Raw genomic sequence first — 27,160 nt, 5'->3', positions numbered from 1 at the left:
ATGAGTTTGTAATTAGAGCTTTTAATTTTTTGACCATTTTTATGCATCACATTGAAATGTGAGAGCCGTTGATAGAATTAGAAACAAAAAGTGTAATCAATTTAGCTAACAAAACGACGTCACATTGACTTTAAAGAAGATTCATTCTTATTTTTACTTTCGAACACAGATTTAAGATTGTAATAAAATATTTATGTACTATCTGACCGATATCCACTACTTTTGACAAAGAGAACACAAAGAAACTATGTGTTAAGTGCTTCGATCAACAATAGTAACTAGATTTCGGGTCGGCGCAAAAATCCGTCTCGTTAAATAACAGCGCACTTGAAATGTGAGCTCTTATTTTGTTTAGTTCACTCCAGACGCAGCCAATGTCAACCCGTCTCACAATGCCGCAGTGTGTATACAAAAATTGCAAAAAATGCCCGAAAAATCAATTTAACGGCCGGAGTATCTTACTTTCGGTAAGTACATGAAGTATACGTTATATTTTAAGCTTTAAACTAATAAATAATATTAAATTTTAAACAAAATTACCGATTTTTAACCACCGCTACAAATGTTGGCCAAGGCTCGCCAACACTTGGACAAAATTTTTGTATAACTGAAAAGTAAATGCATGGAGTAGATTTGTGTTGTAATAATTTTTAAAAATTTGTTAGCAGTACTTCAAAATTGGTTAGTTAAAATTGGTTAATTCTGCTTTTGTGTCTGTTTGTTGGATTCTCATTGGATACTTAGCTTTCCTTTTTTATTTTAGCTTTCCTAGCAATCACGTGTGCAGAATGGATCTCGATTGTCGCCAGAGAAAGAAGAGATTACTTTTATAAGCCAGCTAAGAACTCCACTCATTGACACTGGACATCTTTGCCTTCCGTGTTCACGGCTACTGAAACGTGGCCGAAGCATTGTAATAAAAACATCGCGCTTAAAACCGTTTAAACGTTGTTTTATCATATGTACTAGTCGCGAAAACATAAAAATATACTATAAAAATATCTATTACACAAAACGTAACGCTAATAAAATAATAAGTAATGTATAGATACCAACAAACATAAATCCTCAAAACATAAAAAGTAAACAACTAAACACCTTTTTCACTGGTGGTAGGACCTCTTGGGAGTCCGCACGGGTAGGTACCACCACCCCGCCTATTTCCACCGTGAAGCAGTAATGCGTTTCGGTTCGAATGGTGGGGTAGCCGTTGTAACTATACTGAGATCTTAGAACTTATATCTCGAGGTGAGTGGCGCATTTACGTTGTAGATGTCTATGGGCTCCAGTAACCACTTAACACCAGGTGGGCTGTTAGCTCGTCCATCCATATAAACAATAAAAAAAAACTTACTTTTATTCATATAATAAATTATTTTAGTGTTCAACGCGACTCCGTTACCTCCTGTAGTAAATAGAAATTGAAATTTCAAGCAAAAATAAATAAAACAAAACGATGTTAGTTCTCAAAGCTACAACGGAAAAAATTACTTTATTTGTTGGGTGATAAGGTTGATTTAACATTAAAGGTTGTTTAACATATGCCTTTTCGTTTGTAAGTGACAGGAGTAATTTATTGCTTTGTGACGAATGATCGTAAGTATTAGATAATGTTTTGGAGATTTGGAACTTTATTACTAGGTGGCATAGTTGTAATTAGTTTGAACTTAAAACTGTTTCAATACTTTTTTCTCCGTTTGTTGTAAACCAACGTAGCTATGTATGTGTATATTCACGCGGACAGTTTTTGCTTCGATTTTGTACGTGTCCCTTTATCTAGTTACTATTGTTGATCGAAGGTTAAGTGTAAATAAAATATTTGCTTTTGATCGCCAACTCTAATTAAATGTTACATTTAAAATAATTTCTAATTTAGGTACAGGTCCATTTGGATTTCAATTCAATCATCCAATTTAATACAGGTCAACAATACGTTAATTGTAATACATAAACATGATTTCCTAGTAAATTATCGTAAAAAATTACTTTCTTATTTAAGCCGATTTCAAAAAATTTGTGCACGTATTATAGTTATTTTTTCCATTATAAGCCTTTTTTTTATATTCAATATTTAATTTCTACTGTTACTAGTGTAGTTACAAATCATATTCTAAAGATAAAAATTGGCCTGTCACTAATTTATTGTAAAACATCTTGGTTCAATAATGACGTTTCCGAAAACTACTATAGATAACATAAATCGAATTAATTGCCAATAAACTGTACATTTATTATCTATAAACTTTACGAGTATTTTTTTTTTGTTATTACACTTAACATTACCGCGAAGATCCTACGCTATCGCCTTAACCTATTAATATATTTGTCTACTACACTCGACTAGACACTTGAAATATATTTATAAAAGCCAATTTTATTCAGCAAGACAAACAAAAGCGAAAAACACTAAGCTTTACAACGTGCAGAATTGATAACAGCGCCATCTATAAAAAAAGGAAAATAAAAGTCAAAACAAAATTTAAATCATATTTATTTGTAAACTAAAATATAATTAACACAACTTAACAAATACATACATACAGCAACTGAAACAGTGCATCCAAATTTTAATGTCATTCATACGGATCAAAAGTACACCAGTAAACGAATTCGTAATAAAAATAATAATTTAATTGCATTCACTCTTTTAGATTCAACTTTAGATTTTTAATTTTGAATGGCAAGATCTTTTTCAGTCGGTTATATGGCTGTTTAATGATTTTATTATTTATAAGATAAATTGTATTAATGGGTTAAAACATCATGCAAATAATGTACCCTTTTTTTAGAGAAATCAGAATATTGCTCGATTAGTTTAAGAATCGAGATTAATTCATGTTTTCTTTTTGTAAAATAATTTCATTTGTACTTTTTATAAATACGTATTTTCAAAGTTAAGATTGCGTCGGAAAGATTATAAAAAAAAAGGAAAACAAATACAAATTTACCAAGAAATTCAAATTAATGGGCTTAAAACAAAATAATATTGAGGCTAAGCCAAACAATTTCAAATCTAGATGAAAAACATGTTCAAAAAAGAATAATACATAAGAACATAATAATAGTATTATTAAAATGCGAAATTAAAAATAGTAAAATTTTATATTCTACATTATAACGTGTGATGTGTAATATTTAATTAATATATAAAAAGCTTCGTATTTACATTAGCGCGTGTTTTTATTTTATTTTAAATCTCTGGTAACGGTCGTGAACAGCACGAAAACAATACATTTTCACATACAATTTTCTTCGTAGCCCGAATGTTCGCGAATTCTCTAATACATAAATGTATTTACTTAATAGCAACATTAACTGTATCTAGTGCCGGATGTATACTTTGTTATTATTATTTCGATTAGTTCGAGTTGTGAAGCGGTCGCCGTGTAACCACAAACATGTTTCCTCCGAGTAAACACCGTGTACGGACAACGAACCGTGAGCCAACAACTCGAGTAGTACGCGGGATAATTACAATACATATTTTTTTATATATATATTACATATACAAAACAAATCGAACATATTGCATGAGCCTATCACAAAGTCCCGAAAAACGTACTCACAATAATATAATTATTATTAAAAACTATTCAATTATTTACAATGCAGTTAAGAAAATGAAAATGTACACGCTTCATATTGCTTTCTCAATTAAATAATTTGTCATTTCATTATTATTTATCTATAAATTATCTCCGTTGTAACTTTCTTATAAATTCATTTAAGACGATCTAAATAATTATAATACTAATGAATTATAAACGACATCGGCGGTCGGGTACCTACTCGAAGTTAGATAGACGTTTTTTTTTTTTTGTTAATGTAGGAACCATCCGGAAAAATCTATGCGTTTTAACTTGCGTGTCGAATACGTACATCGAATAACTACTAAATAATTTTTAATATGATTAAAGATAGTTTCGATCCCTAAACGAGCCGCGGCGCTAGTAGCGATTCCCCACCAATAAACACCAACGATACAGCCTAGCTAGATAGATGGTCGTCGGAGCTTCCGTCTAGTGATGTGCGTTCGTTTGGTCGGTTTTGTGCCGAAATTAAAAATCGAATATGTTTTTTTTTTTTTAATTATCATACGGTGCGATAACGTCACTCATGCAAATTATGTAATTTTTCAGGAAAAACGTTGGTAAATTCAACTTGTTATTATATAATTCTGATATCATTCTGCTAGGCTATAGGAATAAAATGATAATATTTAAACTAGAAACTTCATCAGTAAAAGTAAACATCTCTCTCGTTGTCACTAATAAGAACCATTAAAAAATGTATTTTCTCATACTCATTTCAGTATTAACAAAAATTGCATAAGTGACGACTTTATAGAACCGTATGTGCGAATATTGTTTTTCAATGTATCGATTTAATTTCGTGCCCAGATTTAATACATTAAGGCCTCATTCGCACGAGAGTTTTTTTAGCGCGCGTTAAAAAAGCGTTCAAATAGAACAGATGCATTTCTTAGTATATGTTCATACGATAGCGCTTTTAATACGCGACGCTTTTTTATCGCGCAGTGTTGCATTTTGAGCTCTAAGCGTTGGGCGCTACAGATTACGTCACATCGAGAACGTTATAAAAGCGCCAACGCCGAGTTTTAACGCGACGTTTTTAAAACGCCCGTGCGAATGAGGGCTTAGGGGTCATTGGATGCTGGCGTCTATATCACTGAACACATGAGTCCTTGGTGTGGCCCTGTCGCCGTCTCGCTCGCACCGATCGCTGCACACGTATTGCCTTTTCGCTTTTACAATCGTCCATTACAATATGCAACACGACGCCGAACAACAACTGCTTGAACCACCTTTACTTTTCTGTCGTTGATCTGAAATTGAACAAAAAATCAAAATATTTAATCGTGGCTTCTAGATACAATCTTGACACATTGCTAGTAGAGTATCAGATCGTCAATTAGCACTTCAAAATGTGCCCACGACGTATCTACTTGTATATAGCAGGGGTGGTCAACCGGTAGATCGCGATCGACCGGTCGATCGTGGCTATTAAGTTCAGTCGATCGTGGCAAGACTAAAAAATATAAATACAGTCAAACCTGGATAAGCGAGAGTTCAAGGGAGCACAATCTCATTCTCGCTTATAGAGGTTTCTCACTAACCCGAGTTTCTCGCTAATGCTCCCTCTGAATTTCATTTCGCGACTTTCCGTATTCAAACGCATTCACTATTTTAAGTTTATCACTTAATGACAGTACTTTAATTTTCCGTTTTGACATGATGCAGAACAGAACTTTCCTTCGCAATTGATTAACAATAAACTGAGTAAGGCCGACAAACAGGACGGTACACAGGCACACGTGTCCAGTCGAAAAGAATGCGATAAAATAACAATTTTATTTAGTTCCACGAAATCGAATAGGTTCAATATTGACGAGAAAAAAATACAAAAACAATGGTAGGAAGTTCCACGAAAGTTAAGAATGAGTCATAAAATAGCAGATGTTAAATTTGTAATTTGTTTTGTCATTTGTTCCTCCTAAATAATATAAATAAATAAAGCTCGACTGTCGCTTATAGAGGTACAGATAAGTAGCACTCTCACTTACGGAGGTCAATGAGGGAAAAATGACTCTCTCTTACACAGGTTTCTGTTTCTCGCTAATAGAGGTTTTGGGAGCTTAAAATGACGGGTCCTGGCTATTACTCTCACTTATAGAGTTTTCTCACTTATCCAGTTCTCGCTTATCCAGGTTTGACTGTACATACGTCCTCGATAGCGTAAAAGTTAACCCAATTTTGTATGCAGTTAGAACAGCGCCACTAGCGGCAAACGTACGCAAACGATCCCATTCCATACTTAAATAGGAGCTAACTTTTACGCTATCGAGAACGTTAAAAAAACTCTCACTAAGCACACAGACTGCGCAACGTAATCACCAATTGCTGCAGGCATCATCTTCATCTTTTATCATTTACATTACGTCACATTATTTATTCTCTCTTTCATACAATAGTTCTGTTTTAATATATTATAATTTCAAAAACATTATTTCAGTTTTATATTAATCTTTTCAATAAATAAAAAATATACTACTTATTTGTGTATTACTAAACTACATTGTTTCTCTAAATTTCAAGAAATGTCATTAGTAGATTGTAGTGTTTTACATCAGTAAACAGTAGATCTTGGTTCTAATCAAGTTGGCCACCCCTGCTATAGAGGGCTATAATTTCTAAAAGTTCAAATTAACTTCCCGAGTCGCAGCCATTTCATCAACCGCTTATTACTATTGTTCTGATCTTTTAGTATCACTCATCGAGTAAGGGTCGAAGACGGTTAACTCGCCGAGAACTCGTCTGTGATGACATAATAAAATAAATTTCAGAATAGGCGCTACGCGATCTGCATATCACATTCGGTTATTTCAATCTACCTTCAAAACTCATCAAATAATAATGCAATTTTTTTTAATTACTTAGATGGACGGACGAGCTCACAGCCCACCTGATGTTAAGTAATAACCGGAGCCGATAAACATCTACAACGTAAATGCACCACCCACCTTGAGATATGAGTTCTAAGGTCTCAGTATAGTTACAACGGCTGTCCCACTCTTCAAGCCGAAACGCATTACTGTTTGACGGCAGAAATAGGCGGGATAGTGATACCTACCTGTGCGGACTCACAAGAGGTCCTACCACCAGATGATATAGAGGATTATCTTTTACGTACTATAAATATTCAATCGGTTGTAACAAAACCGCTTCCGACGGTTAAGACAGCTGATATAATGTTTTATATAATACATAGGTCAATAATAACAGGTCAACGTTGATCCGACTTCGGAAGCGGTCCCGTTCCATCCGGTACTACCGAATCGTGAACTACCCACTTGTTTTTAGGTTCCTTTTTTTTGTTTAAAATTCACTTACAATTTTGACGGGAAAGAAGGAAGGCAGGCTAAGGGTATATGAGCATAGGACAAGGATCGCATTCGATTTTAATTCCATCGTACTTCTGTCAACAAAATATGCTTTAGTGTTTAAGATTTTTAAAAAAAATAAGTGTCCGTAATGAAAAATATGTTATTATTGTTATTTTAACTACGGAAACATTTGAATTCCTAAACTATTGATCCGTTTGCGATGAAATTTGATAGTGACATTTCGGATAAAGTGTCTCTCCTAGTACCATCAAGGTACGGGTAGATGGCGCGCGAGTAATACTCTCAACAAATCAATGTTTTTCATGCAATAATCCGATAGTCGCAGCCTGCGTGACCGGTATAAACAAAAACAAAAAAAAATTGCTTAGATGGTTGGACGAGTTCACAGCCCACCTGATGTTAAGTGGTCACTGGAGCCCATAGACATCTACAACGTAAATGCGCCACCCAACTTGAGATATAAGTTCTAAGGTCTCAGTATAGTTACAACGACTGCCCCGTCCTTCAGACCGAAACGCATTGGCTACCCGTGCGGACTCACAAGAGATCCTACCACCAGTAGTAATTACCCTAATCACAGCTGCTTTAATTTAAAAATGACCTCCTATTCAAATGCGGTTAAGGCACGTAATTACTGACCGTGAGAGTTAGGCTCCGGGAGGTGTTCGCGCGGCACTAGGTGCATGACCGTGGTGCGCCCTAGGGGCAGGCCGAGAGCGCCCAGAGTCACCGAGCTGTGCAGGAAGCGACCCTGGTAGATCAGTCGCAGGATCTCGGCGCGAGACACGCATTCCGTTGCCCAGTCAGCTGGAAACAAAAACAACACCAACATTACTTTAATATCGTTATCACAGCCCTATCGTTCTCATCATATGCCCCCCTCGTATTCATAGCTGTGAAAGTTTTGGCAGACGTCAACCCACATTGGGAATGCTTTTGTTGGTAGATTGCCCATAGGCCCAGATTTTTATTTATTGCCCAGGGCAAAAAACAAAATCATGAACGCTACAAGTAAGTTCACAATTGATTTGGTGTTAATTCAAAATTTTATTGTAATAATACTAATTAACATTCCAAAAGTTACGACTTTGTATTGTCTTCCATAAGGCTGAACGAAACAAAGAACATAAAGTAGGTACATATGATATACATACTCCGAATACTATATTTCTTTAACAAAGACTAAGTCAAAGAGTGACAGCTGAGAAACTTACTTAGATCGTGACGTCACTAGCCATTAGACCAATCGAAATTATCTAGAACTACGCGTCCAAGTAACGTAATTACATATTATGTGGGTTTTTTTTAAGTTTTTTATTGCTTAGATGAGTGGACGAGCTCACAGCCCACCCGGTGTTAAGTTGTGACTGGAGCCCCTAGACATCTACGACGCAAATGCGCCAATACAAGTTCTAAGGTCTCAAGTATAGTTACAACGGCTGCTCCACCCTTCAAACCGAAACGCATTACTGCTTCACGGCAGAAATAGGCGGGGGGTGGTGGTAAGTAACAAAAAGCCAATTGAAAATTGCTTTCATAGATCGTCGGTGACAATTAGATGGGAGTTCCAGCACATTTTGCGGTCAATGTCAGAAATTATTTAAATGACACCTATCCGACATGGATTGGATGAGGTGGGACGATTGCTAATTGGAGTATCATTCTTGTCCTATATAGGTCAGTGGTAATTCATTTAATGCGTCTTGATATCCACTTTGCAGGAATTCTAAAAATCAGTACCATTCTTGTCCTATAGGTCAATGGTAGTTCATTTAATGCGTTCAGTTGCGTATTCAGTTTGCAGGAATTTCAAAATTCTTAGGCCATTCAATGTAGCGGGCCTGGGGTCTGGAGTCTATTGTTTGACATGTGATATTTATTTAAGTTTTTAAGGGTAATATTCATGACAACTTTTGAACTATCTTACTTATGGCTTTGATGTAAAGATTATTTTAATGAAAATATCCTGTATTATGAGAAAAATATTTAAAAAAAAGTAGCTTGACAGAGTTTTCATGAAAAAATAAAAAATGCAATAAATTTTATTTATTTTTATTTTATTAAGTAATACCTATTTGTTATTTAGTGAAAAAGATATTGAATAAAATGTATCATAAACTGATTGTCTACAATTTTAGCTATCAATGAAGATCTACATCGATAGTAAAGATTAAATCAGTGCCGGCGTCTGAGCTGCGAAGTAAAAAAAACAAAATGGCTGCCATTCTAGTATAGAAAATTGAGATAGTGATTTGTCGATAAAAATCCCCATATTTTACACCCATTAAATCTCCAACACTGGTGCATGGACACATTGTATATGCAAAATATAAAGGCGGATATTCGTAATCTTAACTTTTAAACTAGAAATTTTAATTGTCATTATTAGGGCTATTTACAAAATTAAATAATTATGCCATCATATTTATTTAAACAGTTAATGTGAACGTTCTAATGTAGATGGATATTCTAGAGGAAGAAAGCCATAAATATATATAAAAGCGATTTTTGCTAAAACTAAATCGGTTACATTCCTTAAGGTAGATCGAATTAAATATAAAAAAGGATTTCTCTATATTAACTGCCCCCAGAGAGATTTGAACTCTCGACCCCTGGTTTACAAGACCAGTGCTCTAACCCCTGAGCTATGGAGGCTTACACGCAAGGTTTTATAAATATGGAGCTTAACAAAGAGTTTTGTCGAATAACTTAAAAGTAACATATGGCGCTGTTATAAACTTACTTCCTTAACTTTGCTCTCTTAATAAGCAATTTGAAAATTTAATCTAATTTTGGCTATGCCTGTTTTTTTTTATACCTTAGATGGGTGGACGAGCTCACAGCCCACCTGGCGTTAAGTGGTTACTGGAGCCCATAGACATCCACAACATAAATGCCGCCACCCACCTTTAGATATGAGTTCTAAGGTCTCAGTATGGTTACAACGGCTGCTCCACCCTTCAAACCGAAATGCATTACTGCTTCACGACAGAAATAGGCAGATGGTGGGTGGTACCCACCCGTGCAAATTCAGAAGAGGTCCTACCACAAGTAATACTCAGAAGAGCTCCTGCCGCTAGTAATAAAAATGTTTCTCTAGGACTGTCATCTTGAGCATTCCAGGTTTACCAATTAAGCGCCCGGCCGAGCTTTTCAACTCCCTCACGCATCTCAGAACAGCTGGAAGACCTCCAGGCCACCAGCAATTCCCCCATCAAAATCAATTTCACCGATTTAATGTCACGTATTCTCAATGAAACTTCAAGTTTGTTGAAGTCCATGGGCGACGGTAACCACTCACCATCAGGTGGGTCGTACGCTCGTCTTCCAACAAGCTCAATAAAAAAAAGTAGATTCCAAATTCTACAATCGAACGCAACTAGACTCATTTTCTGTAAAAGAAAAAAAAAACTATCAAAGGCGAGTTCTGCTTGGTGATGCCAGTCAGAGCACGTGGTAACTGACCTCGTACAACGCCAATCAACGAACGAGGTCGTGCATGTAGCGGCTAATTACCCTTTTTTAACACGTCGCGAGTGTAACACATCGCTTTGGAGGGCGCAATGAAGCTAGACCACGTTTTATTTAAAACTAGCTGACCCGGCAGACTTCGTAGTGCCTTAATCGATATAAATAAAAAACTTAAACTTTTGTATAAAATAAACTTAAAACAAACAAAAAGAATCCTTCCGACGGGGGACACATCAAAGGAAAAACAAAATTGTTTGTTTTTATATAATTCCGAGCATTTTCATATTTATTCACCTTTTAAACCTTCTCTGGACTTCCAAAAATAATTCAAGACCAAAATTAGCCAAATCAGAACAGCAATTAATTTTTAAATATATAGATTTATTTCGGTCCATCGTTTTGAGAATAATCTAACAGTTTATTTGGACCAATAATCCTAAAAAAAATTTATTATTGCAATTATAGGCAGCTGAACATACGGCGCGGACCACCAAAATGGCAAGAGCCAGGCGGCTGCCTAGTGCTATAAATCAATTTTAGTTTATTTTCAATAAGACTTTAAATTATACACTGCATAATTTTGATTACAACTCTTAGAAGGCTAACAGAATAACATTATTAAATAAAAATATTCCTTGGTCCGTGCGTCGTATTCCTCACTGCTGAGGGTCGTGACCACCCTTTTGTATCACCTTCGCCGCACGCACGATCTTTCTTCATCTACTCTTGTCTCTGGTGGTGTGGAGGGCGTTGTGAAATGTGGATTCAAGGGCCGTGCGGATCTGGTTGGACCAACGTATTGGGCTGCACACCCGAGGCCTTTTCCCATCTATCTTACCAGTCACGATAAGCCTCTCGAGATTGCTACCACCCTTCCGTGCAATGTGACCGAAGTATTCAAGGACTCTGCGAAGACACTCGGATGACAGCCGCGAGGAGATTTTTGAGTTCTTGCAAAATTGATACTCCCTTGTCCTCCAAGACGCACCTACATCCCTATTATATCGTCCATACGAAACGAGTTACGGATTAAAAACAGTTATAAAATTTAGATTAAGTATTTCGAAGTACATTTTAATGTCGGTATCAGAGTAATGTCAATTTATTGTGCAAGACTATCTATCTCCACACGCATGACGCATTCATTGTTAATGATCGCGCGATCATATTATAGAGTACTTATTTTGTGTTTGCATACATTATATTAAATGTATGTACATACTTCCGAATATTTTATTTTTAACATTTCAATAACGGAGTGTGTTTTTAAAAAATATTTTATTTTCGTGCTTGCAAACATCGTTATTTTTAATTGTTCTTATTTGTATAATCACTCTTGTCAGAGTCGGTCTGGTACCTTCTACTTTGCCCTGAACGACAAGGCATCTATAGAGTCATTTCCTCACCAGGATATATTTTTAATTAAATGCTTTTTAATATCCATACGTACAGAGTGTACTCAATCGTTTTTCTTCACAACGAAACTTGCCAATAAATAAAGAGAAACCGATTACTCAAGTTAAGGAAAAATGTACATTATTTACGTACTGTATTCACTCGAGTAGGTACGGGTACATGTTGTTATTGCGGTAATGAAAAATATACACACAGGAAATAATCATGGCGGTAATGCAAAGTGAGAAATGTGCCTCGAATATTTCGTGAAATCGACGAAATAAAACCATGTGTGTGTGTGTTTATATGGTACAACAGTACGTACCATAATTCTCTGCACATTACATTTGGTTGATTGGTAGAAAAAGTCGTCGGGGGATCTTTTTAAAATTGATGAATTTAATCCTGTAGCTACTTTAATAAAAATAAAAAACCAAACATTAATTAAGCTACGTTAACAAAATTAACAAAACTATTAAATTTTCTGATGTATTCTCGACTAATTCTAACATCATCCACGCAATTCTGGAATTGTGACAAACGAGAAATTCAACAAAACTTATTGGCTCAGCCTTACTAGGTGTAACTTTCGTATCTTACATTTTGAATATTTAATACTCCTGCCTTATCAAAATTTCAAAGGAGATTATTAAATTTGTTCTCCTTAATGAACGCATATATGATATTACATTAAAGAACAGATTGTAAAATTTATTCCTTAATAATAATAAAAATAATTTTATGATGCGATCGTTTTGTTGTTTGTATGTACAACGTTCTTTATGTTTTAAGTTTTCTTTGTGTCGATAGTAAAAAATGAGAAGCACTCAACGTTTCCTTTCGAGAAGATTGTTAGACACGGCTACATTGTGGAAGGAAGTTCCTTGTCACGTATTATGAACGTATTGTTTCACTTCCAAATGTAAAGGGTAGACAGTTAATAACATGCACTACAGTCCACTGAGGTTCTCGCCGGATCTTCTCGGTTGGTCGCGATTCCGATTCGGTACCACCGAGTTACGAGTATGTTTTTATGTTTGTATGAAGAGTTCTCTTTCTTACTCCTCAAGAATAAGGGCCGTTATTGGAAGTCATATAATAATCGTTACATTCTTAAAAAGTAGATCTATTCACTATTCCTTCAATGTTTTAGCTTTACTACACAGGCTTCCGCTCTGTCCAAAAAGCTCGCATTTTGCTTATACGTCTTTATATTTTAAAGTCAAGATCACACTGTCATTTTCCATTTGGTCTTCTGGATTGTAATATAATATCCGTAATTCCTCAGACAGTTAAAACGTTAAGTCCAAATAGTGATAGGAACGCGGTGTAAGCTCACTGAGTTTCTCGCCGGATTTTCCCAGTGAGTCGCGATTCCGATCCGGTGGTAGATTCTACGAAGCACTGCCCTTGCTAGGGCTAGTGTTAACAAATTCGCCAAGCTGAGCCCCGTGAGTTCGCCTACACGTTTTATGAAGCTAGCATAAGCCCTCGTCGCTACTAGGCAAAGGTATGACCACAAAATTTGCACTTGCTATAAGGATTCAGAACCCGTTACAGTCGCATCACACGATACGAACACATCGTACGCCTTAACATTTAATGCACGTACACTTGAAATTTCATTGCCGATTCATCAACAGCAGAACAGTCCAACTCCATTATCTTGTTCCCCAAACTTGTTGCAATAGACAAGTCATCGTTACCCTACTTGTTTTCAAGTTCGGTAACTTGCAAACATAGATGATCCTGCGTGTGTCTTCGTTAAAGGGTATGGTACAATACCCAAAACTTGAAACTTCAGGCTTCGGCCCGTCTTATCCGCCGACTCCAATAGTTCTAGTACGAGAAAGTGTTGACATTACCAATTATTAAACCCACCCACATTCATTAGTATGGAAATTGTGCGGGCAACGGTGAAGTTTCGTTCGCCTGTTTACCTTGCTTTCGTCACTCCAAAGGGCCTGTCTCGGATGTTGCTTCGTAACTTTAATAATAATTTTATGAGGCCATTTCAGATGAGTTTCTTGAACAACACAGTTTTGGACAGTTTTAATTTTTTTTTGTTTTTTAATTTAAATATATTTGTTTTAATAATATTCGATGAGTTTTCTGTTGATGCACAATGAGTTGTTTTCTGTAATTGTGGTGTGAGTGAAGCGTGGTTGTAGTTTTGAGTTTTTGTATTCAATCAGCAATTATCAGTTAAACGTTCGCTACATTTATTTTGATCAGCGCTCACTTCTGCAAATTGTTCAAACGAAATTTTTGATGTGTTTCTGAATTAAAAAAGAAAACCATAACGTCTTCTTTATCTAGAATTACGCTTAAAGTTCAGAGAGCCTTTGAGAGGCTAGATTCTCGTTCGCACTTGGGACTTCCTTTGTGTTATGGAACGCTTTGAATGCCGATATATTTTATTCCGCTCGTCGGGAAAAATCTAGAAAATCCTGAGCTTCAATATTATCGTATCACAATATACGTTTTATTAGACACGTTATATTCTTTGTTCGCTTCTTTAGATTTAATATTACAACGAAATTAATTCGGTAGAAAAATATAGTCAGAACGTTTCTTGGATTGTTTAACCGTAATATTTTGCCTTAAGTCAATGCAGTTTTTGACTATGATTTAGAAAGCATTTTTATTCTAAAATTTTGTGTCATAGTCGAAGCAGTAAATAAAAAAATAAAAAAAAGTTAACAATACCAATCTCCTTTAAAAAAAAAACAATCTTCAAAATCTATTCACAAATGACGAAGATATCATCTGAACATACTTAAAACATATAAAATCCACAATAGAACCTCTTTCTTTGAAATCGGTTAGAAATCAACCTAGATACTTACTTATCTAGTAGATTAAGTTAATTCTTTTTATGGTGCACACCTAAGTCCACTTTTAAGTTTTAAAATGCTAATGAGAACACAGGTGTGTTTTCACCTGCTAATTCACAGATAAATTAAAACCTATTAGCCTCGATACTAATCTATACAAATATTACAAATGTGAAAGTTTGTTTGTTAGACACAGAAACGGCTCGGCTCAGCACTATATGATGAAATTTCCCATAAAGATCACTTCAATCCTGGATCAAGACATACGATATTTTTCATGATATCACACCGGCTATATTACTTAGACGAGTGAACGAGCTCATGGTCCACTTGTTGTTAAGTGCTTAGACATCAACAATGCCGTCACCCACCTTGACTCATACGTTCCAAGTCTTAATTCTATAGTACCACAGTTGCCCTACCCTTCAAACTGGACAGCATTACTGCTCTGGGGCACCCATCTGGCGGTACCTACCATTACGGGCTCACCATTACGGATTGGTGGGTAGGGCGTCTTGCCCTACCCACCAATCAAAAATATATGATAGTGTGTTTGGTGGTTCTTGATTTTATCTAAGTAAGAATAAATCAAAAAAAAACTGGTCGTTTATGAGACAAAGAGCGACACAAGCAACTATTTATCCCGTGAAAATGAAACATTTATAATTTATTCTGAATTACATTATTGATTTAGAGTGGGTGAAGCCGTGATTCTCGTCTAGTATAATTTTTTTTTTGTTATTGCTTAGATGAGTGCACGAGCTCACAGCCCACCTGGTGTTAAGTGGTTACTGGATCCCGTAGACATCTTCAACGCAAATGCCCCACCCTTCAAACCGAAACGCACTACTGCTTCACAGCAGAAACAGGGAGGGTGGTGGTACCTACCCGTACGGACTCACAAGAGGTCTTACCACCAGTAATTACGCAAATTATAATTTTGCGGCTTTGGTTTTTATTACACGACGTTATTCCTTCACTGTGGAAGTCAATCATGAACATTTGTCAAGTACGTATTTCATTAAAAAAATTGGTACCCGCATGCGGGATTCGAACACCGTTGCATCGCTAGATACGGATGCACCGGACGTCTTATCCTTTAGGCCACGACTACTTCAAACTAACTAATAAACAGTCAACATTCAAATTTTATATTTATTACGGCTACGATATTCGGCATTGGACGCCCTGCGGCTCGCGTGATGATAATCATAGTGAAATTAGGAATACGTACCGCGCGTTAAACGACTATAGCACCGCATTTTTATTCCCTACCTATTCGTTGGTAGGTTAAGAGGCTATTCCAGCTACGTCCGGACGGGTAGATGAGCTCACGGGCTCAACCTGAGAGAAATTGCTAACACTAGCCCTAGCAGGAGCAGCGCTTCGCAGAATCTACCACCGAATCGGAATCACGACTCACTGAGAAAATCCGGCTAGAAACTCAGTGAGCTTACACCGCGTTCCTGTTACTATTTCCACTCAACGTTTTACTTGACTGTTTGAGGAATTATGGATATTATATTACATCCAGACCAAATGGGAAATGACAGTGTAATTTTGACTTTAAAACGTGAAGACGGTTACACAATGCGAGCTCTTTGGACAGAGCGAAGGCCTGTGTAGTAAAGCTAAAACATAACGATTATTATGTGACTTCAAACAACGACCCTTATTCTTGAGGAGTATAAAAATCGGTAAAAAAACTTTTAAGTTAAACGGTTTTATTTTATGTGCACTGAAAACTACAAAATAAATAAATAGTTACTTACCTATCAACCTACGTAGGTGATCTCGGTCATTAATATCTCTGATGGTAGTGGTTGTCATAACATGAACCATGTCAGCGGCCGAAAGGCAGTTCATGAAAGAACACTAACACCAGGGTTTGCTTGGTAGGTAAACTAAGTACACACTATAACAAGTAGGTATTTTGACCTTCTAGTTCAGAAATATTTTGGTACTAGGCAGAATAGCTTTTAGGCATATTAGACTAAAATAAAAACGTGGGGCCCCTCTGAAATCATATCTATGGCAGAGCATATCTTATACTTTGGTAGATCATGAGCTCGCCGTTCGCTGGTGAAGCCGCCACGGCTGGTTATTGATGGTCAAAACCTCCAGTTACGATTATAGTAAGTCGATTCAGCGGACCCTGGACTCCGGAGCTATGAGGTTTTAGATGCGACCGGGATAAGCCGCTAGGATGATGATGATGACGATTATAATAAGTCGATACAATCCACACTTAGTATAGTAGAAAGTAATACAGAAATAATAATGGGCCCCACGTTTTTATTTTAGTCTAATATGCCTAAAAGCTATTCTGCCTAGTACCAAAATATTTCTGAACTAGAAGGTCAAAATACCTACTTGTTATAGTGTGTGCTTAGTTTACCTACCAAGCAAACCCTGGTGTTAGTGTTCTTTCATGAACTGCCTTTCGGCCGCTGACATGGTTCATGTTATGACAACCACTACCATCAGAGATATTAATGACCGAGATCACCTACGTAGGTTGATAGGTAAGTAACTATTTATTTATTTTGTAGTTTTCAGTGCACATAAAATAAAACCGTTTAACTTAAAAGTTTTTTTACCGATTTTTATTTTCTTGTTTTTAGTATTTAGTGAAATTGTCTACCGAATATTCCTCATTCTATTTAATTCATTCAGTGCATCATTATTACACGGTTTCTTACCTGATAATTTAGTACAATCTAATTCCTCAATACATAGATAGCCCTTCCAGAGACTTGACTCGACTTAGAGCCACGTATGCTTGTCCTTCCTCAAACAATTTTGAGCCTAAATATACTACTGCATGGTCGACGGTGCTGCCCTGCATTTTATGGACGGTGGATGCCCATGACAAAGCTAAGGGCAAGATCCTTCTTTCAGCCGTACCATAATTGAATTTTGCTGGAAACTGTATGGCTTTAGGGTAAATAACGTGCATGCCATTACATTGCACGCCGGCAAATCCCGAAGTGAAAACGCTGTGGTCACCTTGATGCCATGAAGCCCGAATAATTCTAGCAACGTCATTAATACTAATGAATACATTTGGAATTTCAATTCTTTCAGGTTCACCGTTTTCAGGTATATCTGGCACACTAAGTCGTATTAAGTCTTGTTCACTAATCTGGACATTTTGGCAATGCGTACATCTCTATAAAGTGGGTTATTTCTAGTTAGCCATCTTAAAGCGCTGTAGAATTTTTCGCGAGATATTGTGAACTCTCTTGTGATGTTCAAATTCTCCAAACGTTCTGTAACTACAACGATACCCACCTGGCTGGAAGATCTTGGAAGCATATTAGGTAATCTTTCACTGACCTCAAAGATATCTTGGGCAAACAACACTGCTTGTCCGCGGAAACCGTACTGCCCGTATAGCCCAGTAAATTTTACGATTTTAACAAGCGGGATGATTCTACACAGCAATCGCTGCTCTGCTTGCGTCAGCGCTTGAATCTCATCTGGTATTGAACCTGGATCCAGATTATTCCAGTACGCCTTTGATGGTGCTATTGTTTTATTACTGGTCACATGTGTTTGGCAGCGTGAACATAAAAGTAATGTTGTTTTTGAAGACAGTTCTGCAGGTAGATATCCTAATACAGCTGTGTTGTAACGTACAGTATGAATTTGGTTAGGATATCAATGCTTCGTGCAAATGTCACAAACGTGTATACACGATGTGTTAATGGCATTTTCAAACGCTTGTACATGATTTTCAGCTCTGCGTTGCTGTGCACGCTCACGTTGGTTATTTAATCTGTCGTGGCGTTGCTCAGGTGTTTCTGAAGCTTCTAACTCCTTTCGTCTCTCACGCCGTCCTGTTAATCTGGCCTCATGTTGCTCAGGTGTTTCTGACGCTAATAGCTCTATTTGTCTGTTACGTTGTAATCTTAGCCTGGACTCATGACGCTCAAGTGTTTCTGACGCTATTAGCTCTCTTCGTCTATCACGTTGTGATGCTAGCCTAGACTCATGACGCTCAGATGTTTCTGATGCTAACAACTCTCTTTGTCTGTCACGTTGTGATGCTAGCCTGGACTCATGACGCTCGGGTTTTTCTGACGCTATTAACTCTCTTCGTCTGTCACGTTGTGATGCTAGCCTGCACTCATGACGCTCAGGTGTTTCTGACTCTACCAGCTGCCTTTGTCTCTCACGTTGTGCTATTAACCTGGTATCATGTTGCTCAGGTGTTTCTGTTGCTAACCGTTCTCTTCGTTTCTGTAGTCAACTGTGGGTTTCATTTTCACTCTCCTTTGCACGTTTAGTTCTATACTTTTCTTTTGCCTTTTCGAGCCTTCTTTTTCGTTGTGTAGCAGTTTCGTTTTTATTTTTGTTTGCTTTTTTATTTATTGTTGTTCCCACGATTAAGGGGCATTTTGACGGTCGACCCCGCCAGAAGTCCAGCAAAGGGGCAAGGCTTAATATACAACAAGATGCGCCCAATCTTGAGGGGGAAGCGCTGACGACATTACATTTTTACCCACCCTAATGCCATACAGTCCTCGGCACGTTTTAACCTATTAACTTAACTTGGGTGGTATAGCTACCGCTTACTAACGAGGTATCTAATTACCTATTTTTTTTTATCTGCCCCTCTAACGTCACACAATCTTGGACGCAACTGTTCTCGACACGACTAATCATGCCCCCACCTAATACGCCATTTTGTAACTTGTAACAGCTAATACGAAATTTTGACATAATGACAGTATTCTGCTAGTGTAGTCCTATTATTTGATACCCATATTGTGGTGGTTGTGGAAAAATATGTACCTAGTCCGCCATATTGGAACGGCGTCCATCTTGAATTTTAAATTTGACATAATCATCGTGTTTTACTAGTGTAACCCTTTCATTTGATACCCATATTGAGGAGTTTAAGGAAAAATATGTAATCCGCCATTTTGTATCGGCGGCCATCTTAGATTTATAATGTCATTGATTTTATTATATTGTATTGTCATGTAAATTAAATGTGTGTACCAAATTTCAGATCAATCTGACAACGGGAAGGTGCTTAAATTTCAATTTCAAATTTTGACCCAAATAAATAAAAAACAAATTCCGTACAGGTCGAGCTAAATAAAACCGTTTAAAAAGAGAACTCTTCATACAAACATAAAAACATACTCGTAACGAAATAAATAATAGTTTAAAAAAAACCTAACAAAATATGCTTTTATAAAAAATCCAACTAAAAAATGGAAAATAAATTTTAATAAATTTGAATTAAAAATAGTGTAAGAAAAAACGATTTTATAAAAGCGTATTTTGTTGGTTTTTTTAAACTATTATTAATTTTTAATTTTTTAGTTGAATTTCAATTTTTTCAATATTTTTTTTTTAGTATTGAGTTGTCATCGATCCTTAATAAGTATACCAAATTTCGAGTTAATCCGACGTTTTGAAGGGGGTCAAAATCATGTTCAAAGATTCCGTTACATACTAACATACATACGTCTGAAGCTAATAAAAAAGCGTATTAATAAAATTCTATTCTTGTTCAGTCCAAGACTAAGCGACAATCGTATTAACTAACCTTCGGGCCAATTATCGTAGACGTGCAATGCGATGTCGCCGGCCGAGTCGACGGGACTGAAGACGAACTCTTTCGTCTTTCCGGAAACCAGGATCAGTCGTAGGTTGATCTGGAACAATAGAAAATACATCAGAAAATAATGTTTGATGGAGATGTGAGAACGAACAACAGTCCATGTATTTTCAGTTCTCCGATGTCTACATCTACACGCATTGCAATTCGGAAACATTCGGAACATTGACACAATTTTTTACTTTTTTTTTTCTTTTTCTTAGATGGGTGGACGAGCTCACAGCACACCTGGTGTTAAGTGGTAACCGGAACCCATAGACATCTACAAGGTAAATACGCCACCCACCTTGAGATAGTTCTTAGGTCTCAGTATAATTTACAACGGCTGCCCCACTCTTATATTAGAACAAAAAAAAATCATAATGATATAGGTTTTAAATCGGATGGCGAGGTGACAGTGAAATGAAAAAAATATTCAATTTTCGCTTCGTGACGCTAGCGCCATTAACGCGCGACAGTTATAACCAGATAAAAGAAGGAGGAATTCGTTTCCCATCACGTGAAGCAAGGGGTCGATTAGAAAATAAGGTGATTTAACTGCAACGGATGGAAAATGCAGAGGCAATATGAAAGAGGTCTAGGCTATCGAACCCACAATCCCATACGCGTATACCCTTACTTACCTCTACTACTTTTTTTTTTTTTTTTTTTTCCTCAGGAGAAAATCGCCGGATCCCCACCCGCGCGGCAGGTGGGGTATGTGGGAGTTGAACCTCACTAAAAGCTCCTGCCGCTCACAACCGGCGCCCTACCTCGGACCGGGCCGGAGCCCAGTCGGGGCTATTGAAACGGCGGGACAGGGTTGACGCAGAGCACATTACATCCATCCCACCGTCCCACGGACGCCGGACCGGTGGCCGCCAGCGACACGACCACCGGTTCCCTCGTTCAGCGGGCCGAGAACCCGCTTTGATGGCGCCGCGTTACACCTTCCCCCAGAGCGGTCGGGGGAACGCGGTCTACCATCACCCGGCTTCCTATTGCGGGTGAGCGTGCAGAGCACGCCACCCCACGTCTGGGTCCCTCCCCGCACAAAACGGGTGGGACCCCTAGCTCTTAGGGGGCCAGGCCACGGATACGACCCCGGTCCCGACCCCCTGCTCGGCGGCGGCGGGTTTCTGCGTAGTGAGGAGAGCTTTCCCTCACTCGCCCCACCGCCTCCTTCTGCGAGATGGTGCACTCGCAGAAGTCGAGCATAGCCTTCCATGACTCATCGCCGCCAAGCATCGACGCCACGACGCCAGGCAGCGACAAGTCAGGTCCTATCTTTGCGACCAGGACACGGCGCTGCACCTCCCAAGCGGGGCAGACAGCGAGCGTATGCTCCGCCGTGTCCAGGTCGTGTCCACAATGGTGACACCTCGTCGTCGGCTCAGCCCCTATCCGGCGCAGGTACTTCCCGAAGAATCCGTGCCCGGTCAGCACCTGCACCAGACGAAAGGTGAGACGTCCTTCGCCACGATTCACCCAGTCATCAAAGACCGGGTAAACCGCCTCGACGGTCCGTAGCCCCCACGTAGGGTTGGCCAATCGCCTCGACCACGACTCGAGCACGGACCGCCGAGAATGGGCCTTCCGCGCCCGCAGCTCACTTTACCTCTACTACTTACTATATTTTTTTATTTTTTTATTGCAGTGATGGATGGATTGGATATTATAATATTGGATATAAGTTCTACGGTCTCAGTATAGTTACAACGGCTGTCCCACCCTTCAAACGCATTACTGCTTCACGGCAGGAATAGGCAGTGTGGTGGTACCTACCCGTGCGGGCTCACAAGAGTTCCTACCACCAGTAATTGAATATCGGACCCACAATCCCATATTCGTATACCCTTATTTATATCTCTACTACTAATTATGCTTATTACTCTTCAAATACAAATACCAGACGTATCACAGTTTTTACAATATAATTAATTAAAATGGTTAATTTTAAATTTATTTCTTGTGTTTGTAATTTTAATGTCACAAAAGTAGACCTAATGAAGTTCACCTGCTGGCGCAGCTACCGTCGATCATACCAAACATCTTGACCGGGTGTTGCACGTCGAGGTGTATGACACATAAAAACCAGCCTTTTTCACTGTATTGCAATGACAGCTGCCATGTCCGGAGGCCGTGAATGCTTGCTTAGCGGCAGGTTATTGACATAAATCGGAAGGAAATCTGATTTTCCTAATTTTTAAAATATAATGTGAGCATTGTTTGATATGATCCGGTCACCTCATTTTTACCATAACGCCAATCCGCAAATAATTTAACAAGGATAAAACATTGACATTAATATTAACATGTGTATGAGCGTCGAGTGTGTAGTGTCAACCTAAAATAGTACCACCCTGTAAAAGGCGACTGAAGCATTCACAGCAGAATCTTTGATTAGAATATTATTTTTACCATTTACTAGTGGTAATATTTCTGGCGCGAAGCATACATGCGTTTCCCTTTGCAAGCTGAGACATTTGTCACACGGTAGGTGGCGACATTCACGTAGTCATGCCTGCGGGCTCCATCCACTACTTACTTCAGACAAGGACCATGAGCTGATCCATCCAAAAAAGCCCTCAGCAGTAAGTAGCTTGGATCTGCATTGCGTCGGTGACTACACAGCAAGTATCAACAATAGGTTAGGTTTAGAAGGCAACGAAAATGAGGGGTAATATTTGTTTATTTATTTATTTATAGCTTTATATACTAGACACTACAAAGGCGGACTTAATGCCATAGGCATTCTCTGACAGTCTACCTTAGGGGGGTGCAGAGATGAACCTTGATAGGTGTAGTGTGATAGTGATATTACTTAAACATATACCTAGTCAGGTCATAAATTCTGTCACATATTTAATGTAAAATAATTGAAACAAGTTTATTCATTATGTAACCATTCATATACCAAAATGAACTTAACAAAATATAGATTCTGATGACACTAAATTTTATTCAAAATGACCTCCGTGATTTTGAATACAGGCCTTCAATCTGCGCGGCCAGTCGTCTAGCGCAGCACGAACGAGGTCCATGTCAATATCGGCGGCTGCCTTAATCAAGGATGTCTTGAGTGACTCCAAATTGGGATGAGGCTTTGAGCACGCCTTTTCCTCCAAGTGTTGCCATATCTTGTAATCTAACGGATTCAAATCTGGACTGGAGGAGGGCCAGCCTTCGTGCCGGATGAAGTCGATTTCACGCGCCGCCAGCCAGTCTTGTGTGCTCTTCGCCCTATGAGCTGGCGCCGAATCTTGTTGGAATACCCAGTGCCTGTTATTGAACATGGTATGAGAAACAGGTTCCACAAGGTTCGTCAGGACTGTTTTTTCATACACAACTGCATTCGTTTTTACTCCTTTCTCACAAAAATGTACCTCTGTTAAGCCCCAATAAGAAACTCCCAACCATACCATGAGCGAGGATGGAAAATGACCTCGTTGGACACGCGGAATACGGTTGCTCGCTTCTTCACTACTGTGTGCGTACACCTTATCATTTTGTTTGTTGTAGCTCTCTTCTACGGTAAAAAAATTTTCATCCGAAAAAAGAATTTCCCGATATTTTTTTCCCGCGTACCGCTTCAACAAAGCGCGGCATCTCTTCAGTCTCAGGTCCATTAGACGAGCATTCAAACGATGTCCTGCTTTTCTTCGATATGCCCGAAGCCCTAAGTCTTCATTTAACACCCTTTTCACCGTGGTTCTGCTTAACCCCATCTGAAGGGCCAACAGTTTCTGCTTACGTTTGGGATTTCTTTGAATTCGCGCCTTCACAGCTTTTATCACTGCTGGAGTCCTAACAGACCGAGGGCGACCACTTCTTGATCTGTCATCTACACTAGAGTCTTCATTGTATCGTTTGATGGTACGATAAACGAATCTTTTGGTTATATTCAAATTTTTCAGTATGTAAAAAATTTGAATTGGCGCGTAACCGCAACGATGCAACGCAATAACTGCAACACGGTCTTCTTTAAGCGTCCACTCCATATTTAAAAATGAGTAAAACTCTAAAAGTATACATTTTTATTTTCATGAACAATTCGAATTTCGAATTCAATACACTTTTTTGTGGCCAGCATTCTAAAAGAAAAGTTTTTACTGTGTGACATTACTTATGACCTGACTAGTTATATACCATACATAATATTTATAGATACAAATACTCGTACTTAAATAAATACATATATACATAAATATCTACATATAAATATATATATAAATAAATATTATCAATTAGATGACTGCGAACTCTCTGAGAAACAGTTCTCGAACCCTCGTCTTAAACGCTTCACGTGTAGTGGCCGACCTTATATCAACGAGAATAAAATTTGTAAATACGTTTTATTCTTCTTAGTTCCAATCTGGTCCTATGACCTTTCCAGTTAGGGGTGAACCATTACGGGTGTCTCATTAGCATTACAAAGCCGCAGTTCTAAGCTTATTTACTCGTAGGAGCAACGCATTAATATGTATTTTAATCTGTCGCGGTAGAGATTCTAACGCGTGTGATTAAGTAACCTTTATTATCTAATTGAGTTTGATAGCTTGAGCCTATTTTTTTATGTGAGGAGAAAAGTTTTTACTTCGGTAGTAAATTAAAAAAATAAAGAAAAAATCTGCGACCCTGCCAGGATTCGAACCTGGAATCTTCTGATCCGTAGTCAGACGCGTTATCCGTTGCGCCACAGGGCCTTAGGTCTATAGTCTGAAAATAGACTACTCTTCGTTTTATGAGTAACATAATACAAGATCAAAGAAAATAGACTTCAACCAATAAAAATGAAGATATAATTCAATATAATATGGTTGTTGGCATTTTTATCAAACATGTTTTGTATTTAAAAATTTTAGGTCGGTAATACAATTGCTCCGCTTTCCTCTCTTCCACCTGAATGGTCATGAACATACATGCGTATAGTGCTCCAAAGTTTTATTAACAAATCAGCCCTAAAAATCATTTCACAGCTATCAACTTTTCCTACAGTCGTAGTCAATTTAATATACATTATTAAAGATAACCCACCCATACTACAGGTGAGATAATTACAGGTTTCAAGTTAAAAAAAAGAAGCAACAAAATCGGGTTCATCTATTAAAAAAATCTGAGGTAACACGCGTAAATAATACGGAATCGTCGGATTGAGAACCTCCTCCTTTTTTGAAGGCAGTTAACCAAATTAAGAAATAGGGTGTAGGAAACGTTATTAGATATAAAATATATTTACATAAACATAACGGCATTTATTTTATTACCTCTTAAAGTGGCGAACATGCGATTCGTCTAAATTAACAGCGGTCGCTATCGCCCTTGGACATCCGCAATATTTATATTATTATTGTTAAATCTTGGTGTTCATCAGTATCATTAATAACTTCGAACATAATTAAACAAATATTTTTTGATAAAATAGGAGACAAATAGTACTTTAAAAACAACTTAGCCTATTATTATTGTTATGAGAAATAAACATACAAACATGTGCTTAGAAATATGTAGAGACTGGCTGTTCCCGCCCACTTTGCCGGGCATTTAAAATTAACATTATTATTTATCACCCCCACAAAGATTCTCATCATTAACGCCCCCGTAACTGGTGTAGGGAGTCCAACGCTCATGTAAATATTAGCCTATCCATTAAGTACATGTATTTTCTACATGGATACCAACCAAGTTTCAAGTCAATCGGATGCATGGTTCAGTAGTGCTTTTGAATGGCCACCTCAAAAGAAAGTAATCCCTTGAGCCCATAGACACCAAAATGCTAGGAATAGAACCGATTACTTAATTACATTGAAAAGCGCTATCTATACTAATATACAAATCTACAATGGTTTTTACGGATGTTCCGGCTATGGAATGAGCTCCCCTCCACGGTGTTTCCCGAGCGCTATGACATGTCCTTCTTTAAACGAAGCTTGTGGAGAGTATTAAGCGGCAGGCAGCGGCTTGGCTCTGCTCCTGGCATTGCTGACGTCCATGGGCGACGGTAATCATTCACCATCAGGTGGGCCGTATGCTCGTCTGCCTACAAGGGCAATAAAAAAAAAAGAATCCACTACCGGAATCGAAATCGCGACCCACTGAGAAGATCCGGCGAGAAACCCAGTAAGTTGACAAAATAGTCTTTCACACTTCTAAATCTGTAAAAATACTAAACGCGAAATTGAACCAGTACAACAGTACTTTTAATTATGTCTGCGAATCACAAAAACCAAAATGCCGCGATCATCTAATTTAAGTATTCAAACAATGCAAATTACGAAGTTACATTATAAAATATCCGGAGAGAATCGTGAACCTCGCCAAGAGCACGCGCGGTCGACTCGCGGTCGCCATCATTCATTTTCCCGCCATCCGAATAATATCCGACGCTTTCATAGCGCTACATTCACAAAGCGACAGCCAAATTATTTATTGTTTGTAGCTTTTTTTTGTATTATTATAATTATTAATATAAATTTGATAGAATTTAGCGGGTTCAGTTTAAAATTACCAAGGATCCATGAAACATTTTTAATGTACTAAGCAAGCTTTTTGGCGAAGTAAAATACATTTTCCTTTTTGAGCTTTATTTCTTCTATTTTTCTTCCGCTGTCATTGGATGTTAGGTTCTTTAAATCTTATCCATTTTAAGTTATATAAAAAATTGCAATTATTATTTATATTTCATTTATTATTCATTACACCCAAACAAAAATACCCGTACATACATAGCCATACAAGTATCTACATGCTACAGACATTAACTGACGACATATTTACGTTTTTTTTAATAATAAAAGATCCGGTTTGAACCGGTACTTATTCTATCCATAAGGATTAGAATATTATAGAACAAATAATAAACCTCTATTTACAATGTCGAATATCAAATTTGCTATAAACGGGTTCGTATTATAT

General features: G+C 37.7%; 1 protein-coding gene and 2 non-coding genes across 4 annotated transcripts in view; all 3 read right to left on the bottom strand.

The window, feature by feature from the left end:
• Window positions 1-2,474: 2,474 nt before the first annotated feature.
• Window positions 2,475-27,160, bottom strand: part of LOC101740818 (ubiquitin-like protein 3) — a 178,247-nt gene continuing 153,561 nt past the window's right edge. The window contains exons 2-5 of one of the 2 annotated variants that reach the window (XR_002430411.3): window positions 20,195-20,303; window positions 7,565-7,732; window positions 6,912-6,996; window positions 4,685-4,846 (exon numbers count right to left, since the gene is read on the bottom strand). Coding sequence is in view for 1 of the 2 variants with exons in the window: in XM_038015243.2 (XP_037871171.1) it covers window positions 4,782-4,846; window positions 7,565-7,732; window positions 20,195-20,303 (342 nt within the window). In the remaining variant the exon portion in view is untranslated. Of the gene's footprint in view, window positions 4,847-6,911; window positions 6,997-7,564; window positions 7,733-20,194; window positions 20,304-27,160 lie in introns of both variants that reach the window. The other variant, XM_038015243.2, reaches the window with a different exon arrangement.
• TRNAT-UGU (transfer RNA threonine (anticodon UGU)) lies at window positions 9,508-9,580 on the bottom strand. Its single transcript has one exon. It is a non-coding gene; the product is annotated as a tRNA-Thr (tRNA).
• Window positions 24,879-24,951, bottom strand: TRNAR-ACG (transfer RNA arginine (anticodon ACG)). Its single transcript has one exon. It is a non-coding gene; the product is annotated as a tRNA-Arg (tRNA).

This window comes from Bombyx mori, chromosome 14 (assembly GCF_030269925.1).
Source record: "Bombyx mori chromosome 14, ASM3026992v2".
Classification (NCBI taxonomy): domain Eukaryota; kingdom Metazoa; phylum Arthropoda; class Insecta; order Lepidoptera; family Bombycidae; genus Bombyx; species Bombyx mori.
The sequence above is the reverse complement of the archived record's forward strand: the minus strand, read 5'-3'. Positions and strand labels throughout refer to the sequence as shown.